The sequence below is a fragment of the Callionymus lyra genome, chromosome 17, assembly GCF_982586985.1.
Source record: "Callionymus lyra chromosome 17, fCalLyr1.hap1.1, whole genome shotgun sequence".
In the NCBI taxonomy this organism is placed as follows: domain Eukaryota; kingdom Metazoa; phylum Chordata; class Actinopteri; order Syngnathiformes; family Callionymidae; genus Callionymus; species Callionymus lyra.
In genome coordinates this window covers 14,990,295-15,013,190 of record NC_141834.1, presented here as the reverse complement: position 1 = coordinate 15,013,190, position 22,896 = coordinate 14,990,295, and the positions used below count along the sequence as shown (strand labels likewise).

General features: G+C 38.6%; 1 protein-coding gene across 2 annotated transcripts in view; it reads left to right on the top strand.

Annotated features, from left to right (window-relative positions):
* Nucleotides 1-20,709, top strand: part of galnt1 (UDP-N-acetyl-alpha-D-galactosamine:polypeptide N-acetylgalactosaminyltransferase 1) — a 55,247-nt gene extending 34,538 nt beyond the window's left edge. Inside the window, exons 3-14 of one of the 2 annotated variants that reach the window (XM_087812458.1) lie at nt 234-373; nt 443-611; nt 6,661-6,827; nt 7,272-7,399; nt 7,490-7,569; nt 8,733-8,903; nt 10,030-10,147; nt 12,479-12,659; nt 15,302-15,441; nt 15,596-15,694; nt 16,551-16,685; nt 17,735-20,709. In XM_087812458.1, the coding sequence (XP_087668584.1) occupies nt 235-373; nt 443-611; nt 6,661-6,827; nt 7,272-7,399; nt 7,490-7,569; nt 8,733-8,903; nt 10,030-10,147; nt 12,479-12,659; nt 15,302-15,441; nt 15,596-15,694; nt 16,551-16,685; nt 17,735-17,881 (1,674 nt within the window). In that variant the 5' untranslated portion in view covers nt 234 and the 3' untranslated portion in view covers nt 17,882-20,709. Of the gene's footprint in view, nt 1-233; nt 612-6,660; nt 6,828-7,271; nt 7,400-7,489; nt 7,570-8,732; nt 8,904-10,029; nt 10,148-12,478; nt 12,660-15,301; nt 15,442-15,595; nt 15,695-16,550; nt 16,686-17,734 lie in introns of both variants that reach the window. The other variant, XM_087812457.1, reaches the window with a different exon arrangement.
* The last annotated feature ends 2,187 nt before the right edge of the window (nt 20,710-22,896 follow it).

Genomic DNA, 22,896 nt, shown 5'->3' with positions numbered 1-22,896 from the left:
ACATATTAAAGCAGTTACGACTTCGTCAAGAGTCATGTGGTCTGTAAACTCTGCAACACCAGAGTCAAGTACTCGGACGAAACTATAAGTATATCCTTGTTACTACAGTATTGCAATATATCGTATCATTGCCCATGTATCATGATGCATATCGTATCACCACATTCTTGACAATACACATACGTGAATGTGATGTGAATAGATAAGCACTAACCTGGATCTCACGTTCACAGAATGCGGAGGTTTGCGTACTGCAAGGTGGTCCTGGCCACCTCCCTGGTGTGGGTGATGCTGGACATGTTCATCCTGCTCTACTTCAGCGAGTGCAACAAGTGCGACGACAAGAAGGAGCGAGGCCTGCCCGGGAGAGACGGTACGTTCTCGGATGCATCGCAGATGAGTTGTCGTTTTTTTTTTTTTTTAATGACCGCGTTTTCTTCAGACGTTCTGGCCAGGCAGCGGGACGGACCCGGCGAGGGGGGGAAGCCGGTGGTGATCCCGAAGGAGAACCAGGAGAAGATGAAGGAAATGTTTAAGATCAACCAGTTCAACCTCATGGCTTCTGAGATGATCGCACTGAATCGCTCCCTGCCTGATGTTCGGCTTGAAGGGTGAGTCTCCCTTCCCTCCCCTGGAACTCATTAGTCATATTGTCACTTCCTCTATCTCCACTGATAACTCCGCTCTTTTTAGAACAGCTGCTCTCCGTAAGAATGTCCGAGATCTTTTGAGCGCAGTGTTGTGGTCTAACAAGCCTATTAAGACGCTTCCCACGGATGTGTTTGTTGAAATGCAACAATAAGACAGCAGGTGTTACAAAGAATTTGCCTTCAAACGACATATGTATCTAGAAAATACAAATCAAACAATGAAATCTAATGGGGTTTAGGGGGCATGAAGTAGGACCCCTCCAAACACAGACCAGATTTTCTTGTGTCAAAAGATGCACAGGCTTTAAAACTGTGATTTAGTGAGACAAGACTGGTAATCGTTGCAGTGGATGTTTTACAAGTTTTTTTAACACTCAAAACAATGCGTAAAGTCATAAATACATTATTAGATGGATTCAGTTCAAGGTCAGGAACTATCAAAGCGTTACCAAACCAGTTACAAGAAAATATGAAAGTCCAGGCTTGAAAGTTTTTTTTATGGATTAATATCTCTAAATGTTTAATTTGTATATTTGCATTGATATGAAAAGAATGTGGGAAAAATCCGACTGTATTTTTGGTATTTTTCTTATCATTCCACCTTTTTTTACCAGAGTAACTAATTTGTAACTTATGTCGGATTGAGGGACAAAAACACTTGATGTTTAATCTTCAATCTAAAAGTACCACTATGAAACCTTTTAAAATTACCAACATGACTTTAAGATATCATATTAAGTCTCTTTAAAAAGCTTACACTATATTGCTTCACTCCTGTGATCTCATGTATCATTTATATGCTCTTGTCCTACTTTAAAAAGCTAATGTAACACGTTTAGCTTGTAATACGAGTGTGATGGCAGCTTGACCCTGAAGAGTCTCGCAGCTTCCCTAACCTTAATGAAAGAAGATAGCATGTTTAAACCGTGTTAGCGTATCACCAATCTCACACCATCAGCATTTTTTTTACGGAGAGCGATAAAGCTGCACAAGCAGTCATTTAATTTGTTATTCTTTTAAAATATAACATTAAAATCTGTTGTACTTTGTTTTGACTTTTTGGTTTAATGTAACCACCCTGACAAACATAGCTTCTGTGATTGTATAGTCGCAATACATTTGTTAATAAATGAAGCTGATTTGACCAGTCCCAGAAAAAGTTAACCAATAGACCAATAAAACACTTTCTTTGTCAGGGTCAGAGCACTAAATCATCACTCAAAATACTGGTAATACGGTACATAGCACATTTACATTGCGATATATTGCAATACTGTAGTAATAAGGGTATATTTTCTAAAAAGACAAAATATGTCCAAACATCAGCTTTACTGTATCAACTGTATCCCCTCGTCCTCAGTCATCATCAGGATATTGCGGGGTTTTAACTGCAGCGGAGGAAATGAATGCTGCCATCTAGTGGGCGGAAGATTGATATCAACACTAAAATGAACAACCGTAGTGACTTATTTGCATGTTAATTGGGAATTAAAATTGTACTTATTAGTATACACCCTTAATTGAAATATAAACAATAACTATGATGAAAAAATATGATTTGGATTTTAAAAGCAAAAACATATATACTGTATATTTGCAACTGGTTACACGCAGTTGCGCTGTATAACCAATAGAGGGTTCTGTCTTCATTCAAACACCTCCTAATTCTATTACAGCAAAACCCTTCCAGTAGTTATCAGACACGCATGTATCCCAGTAGATCCACTTCAGATAGGTAAGTAAGTAAGTAATTTTTATTTATATAGCGCTTTTCCAGACCAGGGTCACAAAGCGCTTAAACAATCAAAACAATACTCAAAAAAGTACATACTTTAAAGATCAAGATAATACTGAGAACAACACAGGAACTTAATTATAGCCAACATAACAGATCACATAACTTCATTTACCGTATTCTTCGGACTATAAGGCACACTTAAAACCCCTTAATTTTCTCAATTGTGTAGCAAATATTTTGACACCTAGTAGGAAATGGACAACCCTTTTTTGTGAGTCCTCTGATGGATATTAGTTCTATTCTAAAGGAGGCAAAAACAACTCCAGTGTTGCACTGCGACTGCTTTTTTTCGTCAGAAACTCAGACAAGTGTGGATCTGATTTACAGCCCGACATTCGTGTCAGAGTTTGACCCGGGCCGGTATAAACAAGTTTCCCCCCTTTCCTGTCTTACTCCAGGTTTTTCTGCTTCACTAGAGCAACCTGCACATATTGGTATTGAGGACTTTTAGAACATCGCAATGACAGACAGATTCGACACAAGACTGACAGGAGGGGTCACACACACACACACACACACACACACGGCAGACAGGTGGGAAAGAAAAGAAGACATTGATCCGTGAAATGGGTTTTAGTCTTTGAGCAGGAGTTGATTACCAGGTGTGTTTTCACTCTGCCTTCCTTTCGTCTATCTGCTTTTCCAATTAGGAGATAAGACGGACCCAATATTGACGGGGGAGCATGTGTGTGTGTGTGTGTGAGAGTAGGCTGTAGGTCCTGGTGTTTGTCTCGGTGTGTGACACACCTAAAGGCGAACACCAACCCGTCGATGAGTCCGTAATAGCCCTCCGGGGGTCCCCGATAATATGTGGCGACAATCACCCAAACAGTAGTTGTTGTGTTTATTATTTTGGGAGCGAACGTGTCGAACGGTGTGAAATAAAAGGTCAATCCGTCACACTGGGGTAACTCCAGACGAGAAAACATCCACAATAACGACTTATTTTTAATCTGAAATTCGAGTTATGTCCTCCATCTCGACCTTGGCTGTGACTCGCCGGTGTGTGTCATCGACGCACAGTCTATAAATTATGTTAATTGGATAACCTCCCACTGAAGTTCCAATGTGAGTCCTCTTCATCAGAAGGTGACTCGCAGCTAATGTGGCTGCAGTCTGGGACCGTAAGTTGACGCACAAGTCTATCTTTGTGGTTTCATCATTTTGACACAAAGTAGTCGCCGTCGGGGGGTTTTATTGTCCGTCGTTTTTTTCGACTTGAGTTATAGAAACTTTCCCGTCACTTGCTGGATTGGATTCAAAGAGTAATTCCAAAAATAATAACAAGCTAAACACAGCTGTGTTTTTCTGCTGGTAACTAGAAAAAAGTCCAGAACTGCAGTAAATATTCTGAAATAAAGAATAAAATATTGTTGGCAAATAAAAATGAGTAAACTAAAACAGTCCCTGAGACAGTTTTGTCATTACATTTAATAAGTTGATTATTTTTAACCCATGTGTTATCTCAGGGTCAAGGTGACCCGTGGGCCGGAAAAAAATGTGTTTGTTTGACCCTAAGATCAAGGGTTAATATGTTTATGTCAGTTTTTTCCAGCTCAGATGGGAGCTGCAGCAGTTAGAAGCCATACAGGTGGATAACAAATCCTTCAAAAACATTCCTGACTCCAGATTGCACTACTGATCATCACCAAGATTCAATTAAACTGCGTTTTGATTTTTTTATATTAACAAACCTAAAGGTTTTATCTTTAATCTGTTGATCCGTTTTTGAGTTATTTGGATGGACAAATGGAAGCAAGATGTTCACATGACAAGACGTAAGATATTGAGCGAAGTTCAAAGAGGTCTGTTACCATTTTTTAAAAATCTCCTAACTGGTTTGTCACAAAGATTATTTAAAAATGTTAATCTTTGATTAGATTTCAGATCCCTTTCCATAACCACACCTACCTTAAAAATGTTTGAAACTGTTTGTTCTTGTACACGAAAATAAATCCCACCCTAGTTTGGTCATCATGACTGAATACATACAGATGACTTGATTTTTTTTGACTCATGATTAGCATCAGATTGACTCCAAAAACTGAACAATCCCAGCACTTGTTTGGACTGTGAATCATCAGAAAGTCTTCCACCCTGCTCTGCAGAGAGCGTGTGCACGCCCGGCCAGATCCGCGGCGTACGTTATTTAACATGCTCAGCAGCTGCAGGATCATGTTCTCTGCTGACCTCTCCTCCTCCTCTGCTGCTGACGGAGAGAATCCAACATCGCCAGAGGAGGGAGGAAGCAGAAGCTTCATATCATCTTGTGAAGAGCGGATAATTCCGTCACGGATTATATGACGGTAGATTTCAAAACGGAAGTCCGGATAGTTTTACTTGAGGGTTTGATGGCAACGTTTACGGCGTGTTTGACTCTCGGTGGGAATTGTTTGACAACAACAAAAAAAAAAAGAAAGATATATTGGCATTAAAGTCCGACTGAGGTCATACTTTTGAGAATTAGCATGGGGCTACTCCCTTTTTTATTTTCCAACAAGAGCTTTTTTCCTTTACGACAACCCTTTAACCTGGAAACATTCCAGTCAGGAGAGACAGGAAAACATGCAATGAAAATGTACTTGTGGGTGTCTGGTCTGAGCAGGAGGGTTGACGTGCTGCCCAGATGTCTACAAGGGTCAGTTTATTAAAGCATTTCTGCTTTCTTAAAATCATCTTTAATCATCCAAGACTCATAAAACATTCAAAAAGTGTTTATGTTACAATCTTAGGCACAAGTCTTTATGAATATATTCCTTTAATCATGACCAAATTGATTTTATTTACAGTGCAGGTGAACATTTCGGACATGATTTATTTCAAAATATTACATGTTTTTATCCTAAAAGGTTATTTTTTTCATTTAAAGTATGAAATCACAAGAAAGAAATCCAAAGACATTTTACAGTTTCAATAAAACTAAATAATAAAGGACAAAAAACTGGTCCCAAAAATCAACAACACGCCTCAGTGGTGATGAAAGAGTTCCTTTTAAGAGGCAGAAACCTCAAGCAGAACCAGACTCTGATTTGATGGCCCCCTGCTGTGACCGGGTGATGGAGGGAGAGGGTGGGAAATCTCGATGAAGTGATCATAGAATTATTATTAATTTGTATATTTACAGAGTTTAGATAATTATAATAAGTATTTTCTAAGTGTTTCGATGTAGCTAGGCTAGCAGGTTTAGCATTCATTTAAATCTCCTTCACCTTACATTACATTTAAAATAAAATAAAATGAACTTTTAACCGTTTCCCGATCTTTATGTGTTGAGAAAATGAATCGTATTTTGAGATCATGCCAGCTTGGGACCTTGGCTCCCGCTTGAGTGATCTAATGCAGAATTCCAGAATCATAGTATCAATTGCTTGTGGTATTTGTGCTTTAAACTATAAAGTAAAAACATGATTTCTGATAATATGATATAATATCTGATAATAAATATATTAGTTGCTAAATCTTGGTGGGAATCAGGAAATTGTTCTTGGTCAAAATGACGTTCAAGTCGAGGATTTTATACGACAATGACTTTGAAATGTCATTCAAAACAGATCAGTTTTGATCCCTGTTTTAAAGAATCACACATTTCTTTCATTTTCATGAGTTTATAAACACACAGAAATCCACAAAAACAGAGTCGACTACAGTGATACGAGGAGGATCAAAGACGTTGATGTTTCTTCTGCACAGGAAACGTTTAATAAGCATCACTTCTAAACACCATTTCTCTTCCTGGTCTCGTTCCGGGACTTGTTTGGTTAAAAATCTTCTGCTCTATCGTCTTTTTAAAGTGGATAAAAATACCATTTTCCTGGAGGCCACGATGTCTGGGCCTGATTGATGCGGTGATGTCACGACTGATGCTTAAGTCGCTTCAACTCCCGTCGAGCTCTGCTCTGTGTAGTGTCGACTCACGTCAGATTCTGGGAATATATCGCAGTCGCGCGTGACGTCCCGGCGTCGCACTCGTCTGTCAGGCTCCGGCTGATTTCAAAGTTACGACTGTATCCACGGCGAGTGTGTGTTTTTTTTTGTTTTTTTCAAAGCGGAGCTTGATAACCGCCTCGTGTTCGACTTTGATAAGAAACAGCGACGCCTCCTTTTTTCCCTGCTTTCGATTTGTTTTGACAGAGATTCTTTTTTTTTTTTATTCTACTTCTGCATGTTAATAAAGGCTCAATCTTGACGATCGATTTCTCTCCCCCCCTGCAGGTGCAAGAACAAGTTATACCCCGATCATCTCCCTCGCACCAGCGTGGTCATCGTGTTTCACAACGAGGCGTGGAGCACGCTGCTGCGGACCGTCCACTCCGTCATCGACCGCTCCCCCCACTCGCTGCTGGAGGAGATCGTCCTGGTGGACGACGCCAGCGAGCGAGGTACCCGTTCCCTTTGTGCTCGTCCCACTTCCTTTAGGATTAACCCCATTTTTTTTTTTCCCCTCAAACTATACAATTGATGGGAGTGTATCTTGCGGTGCACGCCAACATCATCCCTCAGCCCCCGGGATGAATGCACGGTCTGTGTGTGTGCGCCACTCCACCCAGTGCAATACTGTTAATCCCTGTTTGGGGGAGATTAGGTCTTTAATTCGTCAGCCGCAGGGATTACACTCTGTTATTACCCTCAATCCCCGCCAGCCGCCGCCACAAAACACGCTTCATCCTGCAGGACTTTTGCTGCAGGTATAAGTGATGTCATCATCAGAGCACCTGTCCAGACCCCGACAAACGCCCTCCCCCTCCCGCAAAAAAAAAGCTGTTACAAACTCCTTAATCCATCTTAATCCAGAGATTTATATCCCGTGTTTTCGCTTTGATTAGATTTCCTAAAACGGCCGCTGGAGCAGTACGTCAGGAGGTTGGAGGTCCGGGTCAGAGTGGTGCGGATGGAGCAGAGGTCGGGATTAATTCGAGCGCGACTGCGAGGAGCGTCGCTCTCCACCGGCCAGGTGTGTGTTTACGCGAGCGTGGATTAAGCTCCTCATTCTGCCTTTTTTTAATTTTATTTTTTTTAACTCAAGTCGTGCTTGTGCTTTTAGGTCATAACCTTTCTAGATGCTCATTGTGAGTGCACGACAGGCTGGCTGGAGCCTCTGCTGGCACGCATCAAGCAAGACAAGTGAGACACACACACACACACACACACACACACGTGCCGATCAGGCTTTTATAATATAATACAGCGAGCACCCGGGACTTGATCTTCTTTAAGTTTAAAGCTAAATTAAATTTTCTGAATTTTTCTTCTGTCACACACTCAAAGGATTACACTGTGATATAAAGAGATGAATTCAGTGTATCTCGGCTGTGATTAAGAACAAAAAAGAGGGGGAAATGGATTCGATAGAAAATGATTGATGAAGTAAAGTAATAATATTGAATTCTAAATCCTCTTGTGTTGAGCTTTAAACTTCTCTTACCATCACTTTAATTATTGATAGAACTTTGTATCAGCATAAAATTAATGAAAAATAGGATCATTATACAAACTCAGTACAATTCAGTTCTACTTTGCATTAAATAAAAAATAAAATAAAAAAAATAAACAACCTGTAATAAATATTGTTCAACTGGAAATTATCATTATTTTATTTTGATCAAGGTGTCATTTTTTTCAGATATAAACCTAAAAATGTAATTTTTAAATGAGATAGATTAATATAGATCAAGACCTTTTCACCAACCACTCCAACCTTTGCAGGAGCCAAGGTCTCAAAAACAGTGTCTTTGCGATCGGTAAACTATACACAATGTATATAAAACTGTTATATTAAAGTTATACTTTTAAAAGAAAGGTTTTCCAGTATATTCGTATAATGAAAATCAAATATTATTTTGTTTTAAAAAGTTATTTTTGATTACATGAACTCTGCTAATGCAAGAACTTCCATCATGAGTACATTTTCCATGTTCTTAGCAAAAATGACTAGAAATTGTAGTTGTGGATTAAGTATCTACTGTCTTTAGATCAGACCTGGGCAAAGTGTGACCCTCATGAGGTCAAAGGTCACATATAAACTAACAAATCTATTTAGTATTTTTTTTTATTGTACATGTATTGTCTCTAAATATGACTAAGGTTTTTGTTTTGTTTCTTTTCATGTTCACTTTAAAAAAATATATTTGAACAGACAGTACTTTTATCATATTACAAGAAAAAAGTTACACAAAACACAATCAAATCATATTTTTTTGCATATTAGGCTTGACTGTATTCCCTGATTTATACTTTATATTAATAGTTGCCCATCACTGACTGGTGAATATGTTCCCCCCCTGCAGGAGAACCGTGGTGTGTCCCATCATCGACGTGATCAGCGACGATACGTTCGAGTACATGGCAGGATCCGACATGACGTACGGAGGCTTCAACTGGAAACTCAACTTCCGCTGGTACCCGGTGCCGCAGAGAGAGATGGACCGACGCAAGGGGGACAGAACGTTACCTGTCAGGTCAGACTTCAGCCTCCTTTTATAATCTTTTATGGACTTTGTTTATGCATTTTGATTTGTCTAGACTTTGCCCACTCAAATGGCCTCTTATGTAATATCACACAGCTCTTTTGAAAGAGGATATGATATTTGTTTAAAGTCTACTGTTGCTCTGCTTTAAGCAACAAAAATTACATTTTAATAATAATAATAATAAAGATAATTATACAAAACTTTTTAAAATGAAGATGTTTAGATTGTTCCTTATAGTCACAGCGGTCCAAACAATGTATTAATATTTAAACTGCTAACTATATTATGCAGTTAGGAACCATAAATGAATGTAGAAATATAGGATATAAATAAAAATAAAGGTCGATGCAGTTAAGTTTTTCGTTGAAATGTATGAAAATACATTTAAATGACATAAAAATAACTCTGAAAAGAGAGGTGGAAGGAAGAAGGCTGTTATAGAAGTCATTCTTATTTAATCTGTATTAAATATGGTTGAATTTTAATCTTAAATTAAATGAAATGAATGGAATTTGGGAATTTTGTTAGCATTAGCATGTTATCATCATGTATCAGAGATTCCTGATGATGTATTTAAATATTCATGAACAGAAAAATATATAAGTTCTTAAACTAGTGTCTTTTTGACTTCATATATTTTTTCTTTTGAAAAAAACAACAACTTTATTCGCACTGAAGACGATGACATTGTTTTGACAAGTTCTTTGGCCTGAAAACAATCTCATGTAACCTCCAAACTGACGGTAAAACACTTTTTCTATTTGTCCCTCTATATGTGCGCACTATTGTCCCCAGTAAACGTGATTTATCCACTTGTTTTCCTCGCACTGTATTTCAGTAGGTGAAGCAAAAAGTTAATGGAAAACAAAAACAGGCAGGGAAAGGGAAATAAGTCTTGGGAGGAGGAAGCTGTTGTGCGGGGGAGCAGCTATTAAAGTGACACGAGCGTCACAACATCTGAGAGAGGAACAGAAAAACACGATGAAAAAAACAGGAAAACTAAAGGGGGAACTCGGCCCGAGCGTCAACATAAAACAACAGACTTCAGCGTGACCTTTTTTTTTTTTGAAAGCGATGAACCCCCACAACACCTTAAATATTGCCCTTCCTGCAGGACTCCCACCATGGCGGGCGGACTCTTCTCCATAGACCGGGACTACTTCCAGGAGATTGGAACCTATGACGCCGGCATGGACATCTGGGGCGGAGAGAACCTGGAAATCTCTTTTAGAGTGAGTGAAGCTTTCAGACTTTGGAGTCCATTTGTGAATCATTTGTCATTTGTTTCTCCTAGTTTTGAGGAGAAGATGCTTCTATTTTGCTGCTAATTCCAATAATGAAGTTGATTATTTAAACAGACTTGATTTTTTAAATGCAGAATAGATTCCTGGTTCAATATATGAAGAGAAAATACTGCATCAAGTCTCGTCAACAGAGGCGTTTGTACTCGAAACATCTCTCCAGAGTAAAAGTGAACCAGCCTGAGATATATATATATAAAAAAACAATCCTCTTATCTGACAAAGCAGTGGCAATAAAACACAACAGCAGCCATAAAAACACCATCTGCAAACAAATGAAGAGGAGCCTCTGTTTAGATTTATCTGCCGCTGGAGATCTACGATCAACACGGGAGCAGATCGGAGTGTGGCGCCAAGTATGTTACTGCGCTTTTATTTTGTAGTAAAGTCCAATTAGTTGGGATTTATGAAGTTACAAAAGTAACTGAAACAGGTGCTTAAGGAGGGAAAAGTTGTGGAAAACTTTAAATAAAGGTGATTTTTAATTAGTAAGTAACTTGTAAATACTTTTTTTTTTAGTTATATTCTGCCAGTAAAATGTTGGGGCTTATTTATATGCATTTGTTTGTTTTTTTGACGTAGAAAATTGGAGGGAAAATGCCTTAAAACCCAAAATTAATCACTTAAATCATTTTGCTTTATGGTCTTACTGCTACTGATGTATGTCAGAACGGGTGCTATTATGGGATTAAGCATCTGTACCTATTACTACTCATGAGTTATGAGGATATATAATGAATTTTACCATAAGGATTGATCACTACAGTACTAGAGGAGCACTCTGAGAGCGCAAACCTCTGCCAATGTCAGTACACAGATTAATTTTATCTGTGTGATTAGATTCTTTTTTCATAATTGAAACTTTCTTAACAGTCAAATTTTAATTCATATCAATGATATAAAACGTGTAGCATTAATGGAACTTGTGCGCACAACCCAGTAGAAAGCAACACTGTGTGCAGGAGGGCCGTACGTAAGAGTAATCTACACACATTTGTCAGAAATGTCATTAGTTATTTTGCTAACAGGCAAATAAAAACCTCCTCAGTGGAGATAAACTGGATCAGGCTCTGGGGGAATATTAAGTAACAGGCTCTACATTATGTTACGAAAACCAAAGCCGGATTTGTGCGGGATAAATAAGAAGGACTGGAGTGAGTCATTGACTGTCATTCTGAAACCGAGAGTGATCTGTGTTGAGGAAGCACGTCTGGTTATGAAAATAGCTTCCAGGACCAAGAGCTTATTTCTTTTTTTAATGCTTTTTCAATGTCTACATCTATCCAAGATTCAGTTTTATTGATTTATTCGGAGACTTGACTGAAATAGAAATCATTTAGTAGATGAAAGTGCTCCATGATATAAGACTCTTGATGTGTCGATGAAGCCTTATCTTTACTTAAAGAGTCCACTATGTGTCACTATCTGCTCTTTAATCAACTGATTCCAGTCTCTTTAAACCTCCCGTTCTTAGACTGAGGGCGCCACCTACTGAGCGCTAAGGTTATAAGAAACTATTGATGAAATTATATGTAAAATTATACCATTTTTTTTTTCACGATACTGTATCGATATTGTCCAGGACTGTTTCACTGTTTGTTCTTTTTTATTTATTATACTTTATAGTTGAATACAAGTATATTCTTTTTTTCTTTTCACAATTAACAAGCAAATATTTATATTTGTTTATTCTTGTGTTGCAATTCAACTTCCAGCCACTAGATTGCAGCAGTCATTCCGACGCTCAAGCAAAAATAAAATCTTGTAAAGACTGAGGACGAGAGGATACAGTCGACTCCAGCTGCTTTTAAAGCTTTTATGCTTTTGGTTTCAAAACAGATGAAAGTAGTTACGACTTCTTCAAAAGTCATGTGGTCTGTAAATTCTGCAGCACCATAGTCAAGTACTAGGACAATATAACAAAGATCCTGCAATAACTGAGGATGAGAGGATACAGTCGACTCCAGCAGCTTTTAAAGCTGATGTTTGGATCTATTTTGGTTTTAAAACGAATAAAAGCAGTTACGACTTCATCAAAAGTCATGAGGTGGCAACACCAGAGTCAAGTACTCGACAATACTACCAATATATCCTTGTTACTACAGTATCGCAATATATCGTTGCCCCTGTATCATGATGCGTATCGTATCCCCAATGTCTTGCCAATACACACCCCTATTGAACACTATAAAAAATGAGAAGGTCTCAGATGTAGGTGTTCAAAAACATGTTTTGACTAATAAGATAAAAATGTTCGTGCAGATCTGGCAGTGCGGCGGGACTCTGGAGATCGTCACCTGCTCTCATGTGGGCCACGTGTTCCGCAAGGCCACGCCCTACACCTTCCCGGGCGGAACCGGACAGATCATCAACAAGAACAACCGTCGCCTGGCAGAAGTCTGGATGGATGAGTTCAAGAACTTCTTCTACATCATCTCCCCGGGTAAGTTTAGGTGTGTGTGTGTGTGTGTGTGTGTGTGTGTGTTAGGGTGTGGGGGGTTGAGGCTGAGGGTCCTGCACGAGCTCAGGTGTGGAGGTTAATCTCTGTGGCAGCTGTGATCTATCCATTAACCTGGTGACAGTGTGATATTGCTGTGCTGACCCACTAGTGCGGCGCTGAGGGGCGGCAAGCCATTTCACGCTATACAGCATCAGGACACACACACACACACACACACACACACACACACACACACACACACACACACTAAACAAGTGAAGAATATTTCAAGAAGTTTCTGGAAGTCAAAGTGTGTTTGGGTCAAGTTTGTTGAATTTCAGTCGAGGCACTAAAAGGAAAACTCGGCTCAAAGGTTTTCAATTAAAAATGTATCTAAAGTGAATCTTTTATCTTCAAACACGAGTGTCTGCAGAAACAAACATGCTCTTAATAGCGTAATAAAGCAGTAGCTGGCGCTGATTAAAGTTCAAATAGATCTGAAGAGCTCTCTGCTCGTCCACTTGTACGTCGGCCAACATTCCTGACGCAGGAGTAAGACCTGCACGCCTGAATAAACAAGTGAATTTTAGGGAGGCAGACGGAGGTCTTGGCTGAAGCTGCGTCGTGAGTTGAGTTGTTCTGTTTGTGGCTGTTTTGACAGCGACGCCGTTCTCTTGTTGTTTTCAACTCTCAGAGCTGCTACGAGATCAGATGAACCTTGAATTAACCCTTGACTACCACTCAAAGTTTGACTCAAAACGTGTAGAACCTTCCAGAAACACAGCAGATTCACCTGCACAAGAGCTACAGTAAGACGGATCTGTTTCTTTAAATCCTGAACTTTCTGATTGTTTTTTTAATAGCAAATTAATGGGGCTTGTAGGTGATGTATAGGAGTGTGAATGCATAGTAACGCATACAGCTGTAGTGATGAGTTCCATCAGAGGGAGTGAGATTAAGAGAGGGCGTTAGAAGATGTGTAGTGGCCCTGTGACTGTACTTATTTGGTCCTTGTCAGGTGTTTTCTACTTCAATATTATATTTATATATATATACAATAAATATTAACTTTCTTTATAAAAGGATTTTGAATTAAATTAAAGAAAAATAATGTTATGTATATCATATTTGCATCATGTTATTTTTCCAAATTTCCGTTATACTATTTATATTGAAATTAAATTTACATTTAATAAAATAAAATAATAATAAAGTAGGTATAATATTGTAACATAATTGACAGAATTTTATTTTATTTTTTTAAATAAAAGAAAACCTTCGTAGTTCTTTTGCTAAGATATCTCATCATATTACGGTTAGTTTTCACGTTAGTATCAGTTTTAGTTTATTAACTATTTGAAGTCCTACCACAGCAGCTACAAAACACTTGGACAAATAAAATAACATGATTAATAAAATGACACCGTTTGAAAAAAGTTCTTGCTGTATCATGTCATATTTTTTGGGACTTTTTGGGACTTCTTGTCATGTCATGAAGTTGAAACATCTGTATATATATATATATATATTTGTGGTTTTTATATTTTACTATCATGAACTAGTCAATGGATATATTTTTCAGCAAACTTTATTGATTTTCAACAGCATTATTTTGTTTTTTATAATATATAAATTGTAGCATTTTAACAACTTTTTGGTTTATTTATATGCAATTAAGTGATGAATTGAAACGCCGTTAGTTCATTACGTTCTCTGTAGCAACAATGAGATGGTGATTACTGAGGACGAGAGGATACAGCCGGCTACAGCTGCTTTTAAAGCTGATGTTTGGACATATTTTGGCTTTTAGTTCCATTAATTCAACTAAAAGAGAGTTCTTTTTAGTGACGTCTTGTAATTGTTATTATTCAAGTGTATCTACATATATCGTGTCTTATCATGAGCTGAATATATCCTTATCGTTTTGAATTGTTTTATAAGATAAGTGAATCACAAGCACTTATTCAAACTTTTTTAAATGTTCAATATACAGCTACAACCTAAATAAACCCAAATCACATATGTATATTTATCATAGTAAAAGCCTCAATTCATTTTCAGAATATTTAACTGGAAAATGTTCTCTAAAACTCACTCACACACACACACACACACACACACACACACACACACACACACACACACACACACACACACACACACACACACACACACACACACACACACACACACACACACACACACACACACACACACACACACACACACACACACACACACACACACACACACACACACACATCCCAGTCACAGTGTCGAATCTCTGCATGTTTTCATCTTGAACATCACTTTATTTGATCCGATGGTTGCAATACTTTGTCAGCCGAGGCTAAAGATTGAGATGCTGAGGAGGATTTTTTCTTTATCTTCATGTTGAACTTGATAAACTCTGGAGTGACTCTGGTGAATTGAGACAGATTCCATTCTCTCTCCACTTCACATTCCAATTCCAGCAGAAAAAGAGAAATCCTTCAGTTTAGGTGTGTGTTGCTCGAGGGAGCGTTTGGAAAGTGAGTGAAGCTCATCCGAGGGAGAGAGAAGTCTGATGATGGAATGGAAAACTTGAGTTTTCACTTATTTATTTATTTAACTCGGATGTTTGACGCTCGTCTCTCTCTCTCCAGGTGTGACCAAAGTGGACTACGGTGACATCACGTCTCGCTCCTCGCTCCGACAAAAGCTTCAATGTAAACCCTTCAGCTGGTACTTGGAGAACATCTACCCGGACTCGCAGATCCCCAGACACTACTACTCTCTGGGAGAGGTACACACACACACACACACACACACACACACACACACACACACACACACACATAAAACACACACTGACAGCAGGGACCAGTTTTGTGGTTTGGTTTGTTTTTTAACTGCGTTGCTTTTTTATACGTCTGAGCGTCTTGATTGTTTCTCTTCAGATCCGGAACGTGGAGACGAACCAGTGTCTGGATAACATGGCCCGGAAAGAGAACGAGAAGGTCGGCATCTTCAACTGCCACGGCATGGGAGGCAACCAGGTGAGTCTGAGACACAAGAGAAGCAGGTGTGCCTGAAATAGTCGTGACCGAACTGCATCCGGTTTCATGAACTTTTGCACTAACATCGCTTTTTTACAACACAGACGTGAAGTTTGATTGATGTATCATCGTAATTTATGTAACCGGGACCTTTATATTGAAGAAGATGTTACAGTACTGGACGGATCAGCTCCTCTAAGTCCATGGTTCTCATTTGAAAATGGGTTGAAGACAACAAAATTAGTTTAGAGTGTAAAGGAGAGAAGCTGGGTCTACAGGAAGGGGCTCAGAGAGCAGCTGCAATTAAGGGGCTCATGCAACTTGTCAGGAGTCTCTAGTGAGGTGGTAACACTCCTCCTTTTTGCCTTTTGCTCCTGCCCAGGTGCAAAACCAATAGACTCAAGGACTCATTCAGTCCTCGGGCTATTCAATTGTACAATTCTGATTTCGGGGGCAGGAGTGGAGTGAAAGTATCATGATGTTCTGTTCTATGTTTGTCTTTGTTATTTTTCTTTGATCTTTGTTCTTTATCTTTAGACTGTATCATCTTGTTATTTCTCTTTATTTCTCTTTGTTCTTGTTCTTATTTTATTTTGATTATTTTTTATGAAAAATTACTGTATTTGCTGTGGATAATTTGAAAAAAAAAAAAAAAATCCCGAAGAAGACCTCCTGAGGGATCAATAAAGTTCTACCTAACCTAACCTAACTGGGAGGAGGCCCAGGGGCAGATCTAGGATGTGTCTCTGATGAAGCAACAGAAGATTGAATCAAAACTTGAAACAGAAGATTCTACTTCAGACAAGGTTGGAACTGTGAGTCACTAACTTTTGGCCGGCCTCCCTTCTGCTCGCAGGTGTTCTCCTACACGGCCAACAAAGAAATCCGAACAGACGACTTGTGTTTAGACGTGTCCAAACTTAACGGTCCCGTCATGATGCTCAAGTGCCATCACCTGAAAGGAAACCAGCTGTGGGATTACGACCCAGTGGTGAGTCGTGAACTAAACCCTCTCTCGGTCTCCAGGTTACAGATGTTTCTATTTAGGTGTTTATTATAAAACTTTTAAAAAGACCAAACGAATTTTGGATGGTTTTCTCTGCTCTTGATTTAGGTTTAGTAACTTCTAGGGTGATAAAACAAAAGCCTGGTAGTGGCCAAGAGAATATACTTAAAGAACCAGAGTTATGTGCAGGTAACTATAAAATGAATGCCAACATTGTGTTGAATAAAAAAAGATTATCATTATTATATTGTGGGTGAATTACAAATTCTTGTAATCAAGAGTTGAGCTTTTGAACAAATAAGTATTAAGACCACTGAAATTGTTCTCATGGTAACTGTGTGATCGAGTCTTCTCACGCCCTCTGCTGGCTGGTACCACACACTGCAAAAACTGCGTCATTGAAGAAAATAGCTTTATGGAACTACCGAACCTTGATCATTATTCGTATTACTATGCAAAAGCATTGATACGATATATTGTGTTACTGTAGTAACAAGTATATATGTGTAGTATTGTCGAGTACTTGACTCTGGTGTTGCAGAATTTACAGACCACATGACTCTTGACGAAGTCGTAACTGCTTTCATTTGTTTTGAAACCCAAAATATGTCCAAACATCAGCTTTACAAGCTGCTGGAGTCGACTGTATCCTCTCGTCCTCAGTCATCGCCAGAATCTTTTTAGTATTGTCAAGTACTTGACTCTGGTGTTGCAGAATTTACAGACCAGATGACTCTTGACGAAGTCGTAACTGCTTTCATTTGTTTTGAAACCAAAATATGTCCAAACATCAGCTTCAAAAGCTGATGGAGTCGACTGTATCCTCTTGTTCTCAGTCATCGTCAAGAGGTTGCATGAGTACATTCAGGTGCGGAGGACATAATGACGTTTAATTGCAACACAAAAATGAACAAATGCTGTGACAATTTTCACGTTAATTGTTGAAAGATTTAATTTTATACAAACTTTATTATAATATGAACAATAAATGACTATGATAAAGTTAAAGTCTGATTTAAACTTGTCTCCCGCAGAAACTGACGCTGATCCACGTGAACAGCAACCAGTGTCTGGACAAGGCCAGCGAGGAGGACAGTCAGATGCCGAGCGTCAAGGATTGCTCGCACTCGCGCTCGCAGCAGTGGCTCCTGCGCAACGTCACACTCCCGGAGGTCTTCTGATCCACCAAAAAAAACAAAAAAAACATCCCGACTTTCGCTCACGGAAAACACACACACTCGCACACACCTGCAGCACACGGCGGAGCGGACGTGTTGGAAAAAAGACGGGGAACCAGAGACTCCCCACCCTTTTGACCCCCCCCTCAGACCGGGAGCAGGAGCCGGGAACCGGACGGTACTACCTCTTTGACCGAGTTGTCGCTGGCGCCTCCACGCCCCGGGAGACTCCGGCGAGGAGTTCCAGGTTTGAACTTTAGTTTTCGTGACATTATAAGAGATTTTCAAAGCGTTTTCGAGAGGAACTCGCAGCTTCCCGACTCGTCGACTCATCGTGTTTACCGACTGCCTGGAGCGAATGTGTGCATCGTGATTGGATGAATGTATGCGGAGCCTCTTTTTTTCTTTTTTTATTTAATTTTATATTTTTCAAAAAACATTAACTCTGAGGTATGAAGAAGAGTGCGTGGAAGTGTTCGTCGTCTCCTCCCTGGTGGAAACTCTCCGGACCCCGAAAAGCAGTCGCGCCGAGGAAAATCCAGCATTTTTATTAAAAATAGCGCGTCCTCGCCGACGACCTTCAGAATCTCCGTGTCCAAAGTTGTGTGTCGAAAAAACCGCGTTAGATCCCGTGAGGTGCCATGAAGTAGTGTGTTCCAGTCTGTTGTTGTGTGTAATGATGTTTAACAGAATTCCGCATATGTTACTGATCCTCGCCGCCTCCTCGTGGCGTCGCCTCCCGAAGGACGCTTCAAGGTCATATTAGAAGAGACTGCAGCAGATAATTCACTCCGTCATATCTCCTCAACGCAGTCCAAGGGCTTCTCCCGATTAAAAGAAGAAAAAAAAAAAAAAAAGGCATCGGTTCATCTGTGGCCGCCGGCCAAACTATCAACGCCGACTCATTGATTTTCAATTTATTTCCTCAAAGCTGCTTCCCTTCTGGCGCCGTGGCACGTGTCGCTCCGAGGCCGACAGACGCCGCCGCACTTTTAGGAGAGTCTATTTTCGGAAGCTTCTCGAAAGATGCTGCAGACTTTTCTAATTTCCGAACACGATGACATCATCGCTTTTTTTTTTATTTTCTATTGTTACCGATGGTTCTAGATCCATTCTCTCGGATTTCTGGGTCTAAAGAGATTATTTTGTCTTGTAGTTTTTACACAAAAAGTGATCGTTTGGAACTTCATTTTTCAGTTTTTTTTATTGAAGATTTATGACTGGATTTGAGCTTTTTGACCTCAGACTGACTGGTGCAGATCAAAGGCAGTTTTGACTTCAATTTCAAAACGTTATTCAAAGTGAGGAGATGAAGCGTTGAGCTCAACAATCATGACGGGTCACATGGGTTTCATTTGATTTTATGACTGTAGAGTTAAAATAACTATTAAATCAACGTTACTGTGAGTTAAGTTTGAAGAAAAAAAGACCAAAAGGAAATATTCTTCTACTTTATAACAAGAGTCCACAACCTTGTTTGCACCAGGGACCAGATTAATGTCCACATTTTATTCACATACTGATAAAAACATAATAAAAATAAATAATAAATAATAATAAATAAATAAATCATTAAGAGTTTTTGTTCGACTAATTTTTACCAGTTTACAGGTTTATTTTAACTTAAACTGGACTGAAACGAGCGTCTTGACGTGTCAAGAGTCACAAACTTCTGAGAAAATGCCATGTTTTTTCAAAATAAAACACCTTTCAGACAGTAATAATCGAGAGAACAGAAATAATATAACACATGTCACAGTTAAATGTAGGTTAATTGACGCTTTCTGAATAGTTTTACTTGTTCAAATTTTAATATATTTATATTAAAAACACTCATGAGTAAACTGAAGATAATTGTACTTTCTTTTTAAATATATTTTTACAAAAACAAACTTTCAACCGTTTAACTTTTAATCGTTTTTTCAGACCATTAAAAAAAAAAATTTGGAGCAGCCTAGTGGTCTCCCCCTCCTCGCTGACTCCCTGACTACTTTAAAAATAATTTTGATCGCTCTCTTTGTCTCACTCCCTCTCAGTAAACTCATCGGCTTGGCTGCGTGTGTAATATGAACATGTTATTTTTGTTGAAAAGCCTCAATTTCTTCTTTTAAGAGGTTAAGACGAGTCAGAGTCTGAAGCCGATGAGTTCAAGTCTATAATCACATCTCAAATATATCGACTCAATTCTCTGTACAAATGTTGCTTCTTCTTCTCTGAATCACTTCCAGCTTCATCTCTGAACCACAAACTCTGTCTCTCCTTCAAAATGTCTGCCGTCGTCACCCGTCAGTTAAAGCGTCTTAAAGCTCAAACTCAGTCCCGCTGTTTTTTCTTTTCTTCACATCGACGACTGCTCGCTGACATGGTGAGAAACGCTGCCCTCTAGTGGCCGCACGGGAGCTGCTTCCACGTTCTCTTGAACTTGATCCTCGTCAAAAGCACTTTCGGGACGTCCAGGTGGAGAAATCCATCTCGCAGGAGAGTCATGTTTGGATTTGGTGCAGCAAACATATCCGGGTCTATGACGACATATCTCGTCTCATATCCGCCGAGAGCATCAGTGTTTTTTCTTTCTTTTTCTCGTGACGTCACTCCGGGACGGACGTGTCGCTGTGGACGGTGGCCTGTGAGGAGAGAGTGTGAGTGAGTCGTGTTACTGATTGTTTGGAAAGTGTCTTGATTGTTCAGAGGTTGTTGGTTTTTTTTTTTTTTTTGTTTGTTTTGTTTTTTGGATTTTCGGGGGCGTCGAGGTGAACTCACATGTCCAGGCTTCCACACGAGCTGATCCAAAAGTAGAAATTAAACATGAAAAAGTTTACAGACAAAAAAAATGTTTGTTTTTTTCTTCTTGTGTGTCTTTTATTTTGAAGGAACAACAGATTGAAGCGCTTTGACGGCTGCAGTGCATTATGGGTTGATTGCTTTGACATGAGAAAAGTACTGGTACAGCATATACCTCCCCCAAGGAGCTCAATAAAACAACTTCTCTTTTTGAACACAGGAATTAACTACTTGAAAAAATTAATGTAAAAATTAATTTCCATTTTATTATTTAGTCAAATTCTTTCGGCAATTTTTTTTTTTTAATTTGTATATATTTATTTAATATATAATGCAGGTCCATGGAAGTAAATCGGTGCCAATACAACATTAAATTGATTAATTAAACATTTTAAATGTCATTATTTATTTTATTTTATTAAAATGTATTTTTAGGAGGAAATTAATAAACTTTAATTCTGTTTTATCTTCAGGCACTATTAGGGCAACATCTTTATATTTCATTTAAAAAGAATTACATTTATAAAATGTATTTTAAATTATTGGAACGGTTTTAGAGCCAGAAATCCTTCCAATGATGTTTGGATCCAGATGGTAATCTATTTAACAAAACAACCAAAACATAACCAAATATCCGATATAACAATTTGAGAATATTTTATTTAAATCTGGCCTGTTTTTAGTAACAAAGTAACAAGTAACAAAGATAAACACCTTTGCAATTATTTGGCAAAAATCTTGTATTTATAAAATGTATTTTTGAATTATAATATCGAACTATGTGTAAATAATGCATTTATTTTGAATATACGAGTCGTTTCAATAAATAAATTATTGGATTAAATTCTTTCAAAAATAATTCATAAAACATTTGAAATAATTCAATATTCTGATCTCAGTGACGAACCTTCAAAAATGTAGGTTTTAGTTCTCGCAATAACAACTAAAAATTTGGTGTTCCTTTTTTTAAATTTTTGCTAGCTCTGAACATGGGTGAGCAGCAGCAGCAGTTAAAAGCCATACAAGTGAATAACAAATCCTTCAAAAACCTTCTTTAATCCAGATGGAAGTAAAGTTCAACACCGAAGTTTCCTTGTTTCATCTTAGTTTTAATTCAAATATGTCCAGAAATAAGTTTGTTATTTTGATAACCAACACAAAAAGTTGATTTTCTTGATGGAGGTAATTATTAGTGATGTGCTGTCGCTCGTATTGTTTAGAGGTCAGTAGGTGGCGCCATCAGTTTAAAAATGATGTTTCAGTTGTTCAAAACAAAGGAAAATAGTGCAGAGACGCCATCTAGTGGACTCTGAACATAATGACACTGTTTCATGAAGCTTCATTAGATCATCACTAGCAATTATAATCCCAGCAATATCGTGTTCATCACTTCATCCCAACTTTAAAAACACACAACAGTGACATGTGAGCGACTCTGACTCTACATGGACCAGAAAGTCACAAGTGGCTCTTTTTCTTCGAGGCATCCTTGAGCTTCGATCCTTCTCTCCGCACATCAAAGGCTCCTCCTGGTTCCTCTGAAGTCGACATGATCCAGATTCTTCAGACTCTCGGTGGGTCTGAGCCGAGAGGGTTTCATTATTGGTTCAGATGGATCATCAGTGATGTGCGCGTAAAAAAAATCCACGCCTGCTCTTAACATGTAATATTTAGGTGTGTGAGCATAACTTAACTCACTCCAGCGCCCCCTGTTGAGACTAAAAAGCAGACGCGGTGAATAATTGATCAAATCGATCATTGAATATTCCAGCAAACGTGACTCGGCTCCTTGATTTGATCCGCCACGTTTTTTTAAAGACGGCTTTGGATTCATAAAAAAAATAAAAAGGTGTTAAAACCTCAAGTTTTATTTTATTCTAGAAGCAAAGTTTAGAAAGTTAAGAAAAAAACTTTTTTTTTTCAGGGTTAAAGTGGTGAGCAAATTTGCAAAGACAACAAGAAAAGCACTAGAAGAGGGCAGACCTCTGCCAAGCAGCTCAACATTTTTATTTTTTTTATACCCAATTTAATTTCCTTTTAAAAGGACAAGCAAGACATTTTGATTGCGCAAAAAGATGCAGCGGGAAATTTTTAGAGCCAAAAATACTTCAAATTATGGTTGGATCCAGATGGTAATCCATAAATAGAACAATCAAATCTTTGTCTTGTCAACAATTCTTGAATATTTTATTTCAATCTAGCGTCTACAACGATGCTTCTATGTGGGTCAGTTCTCG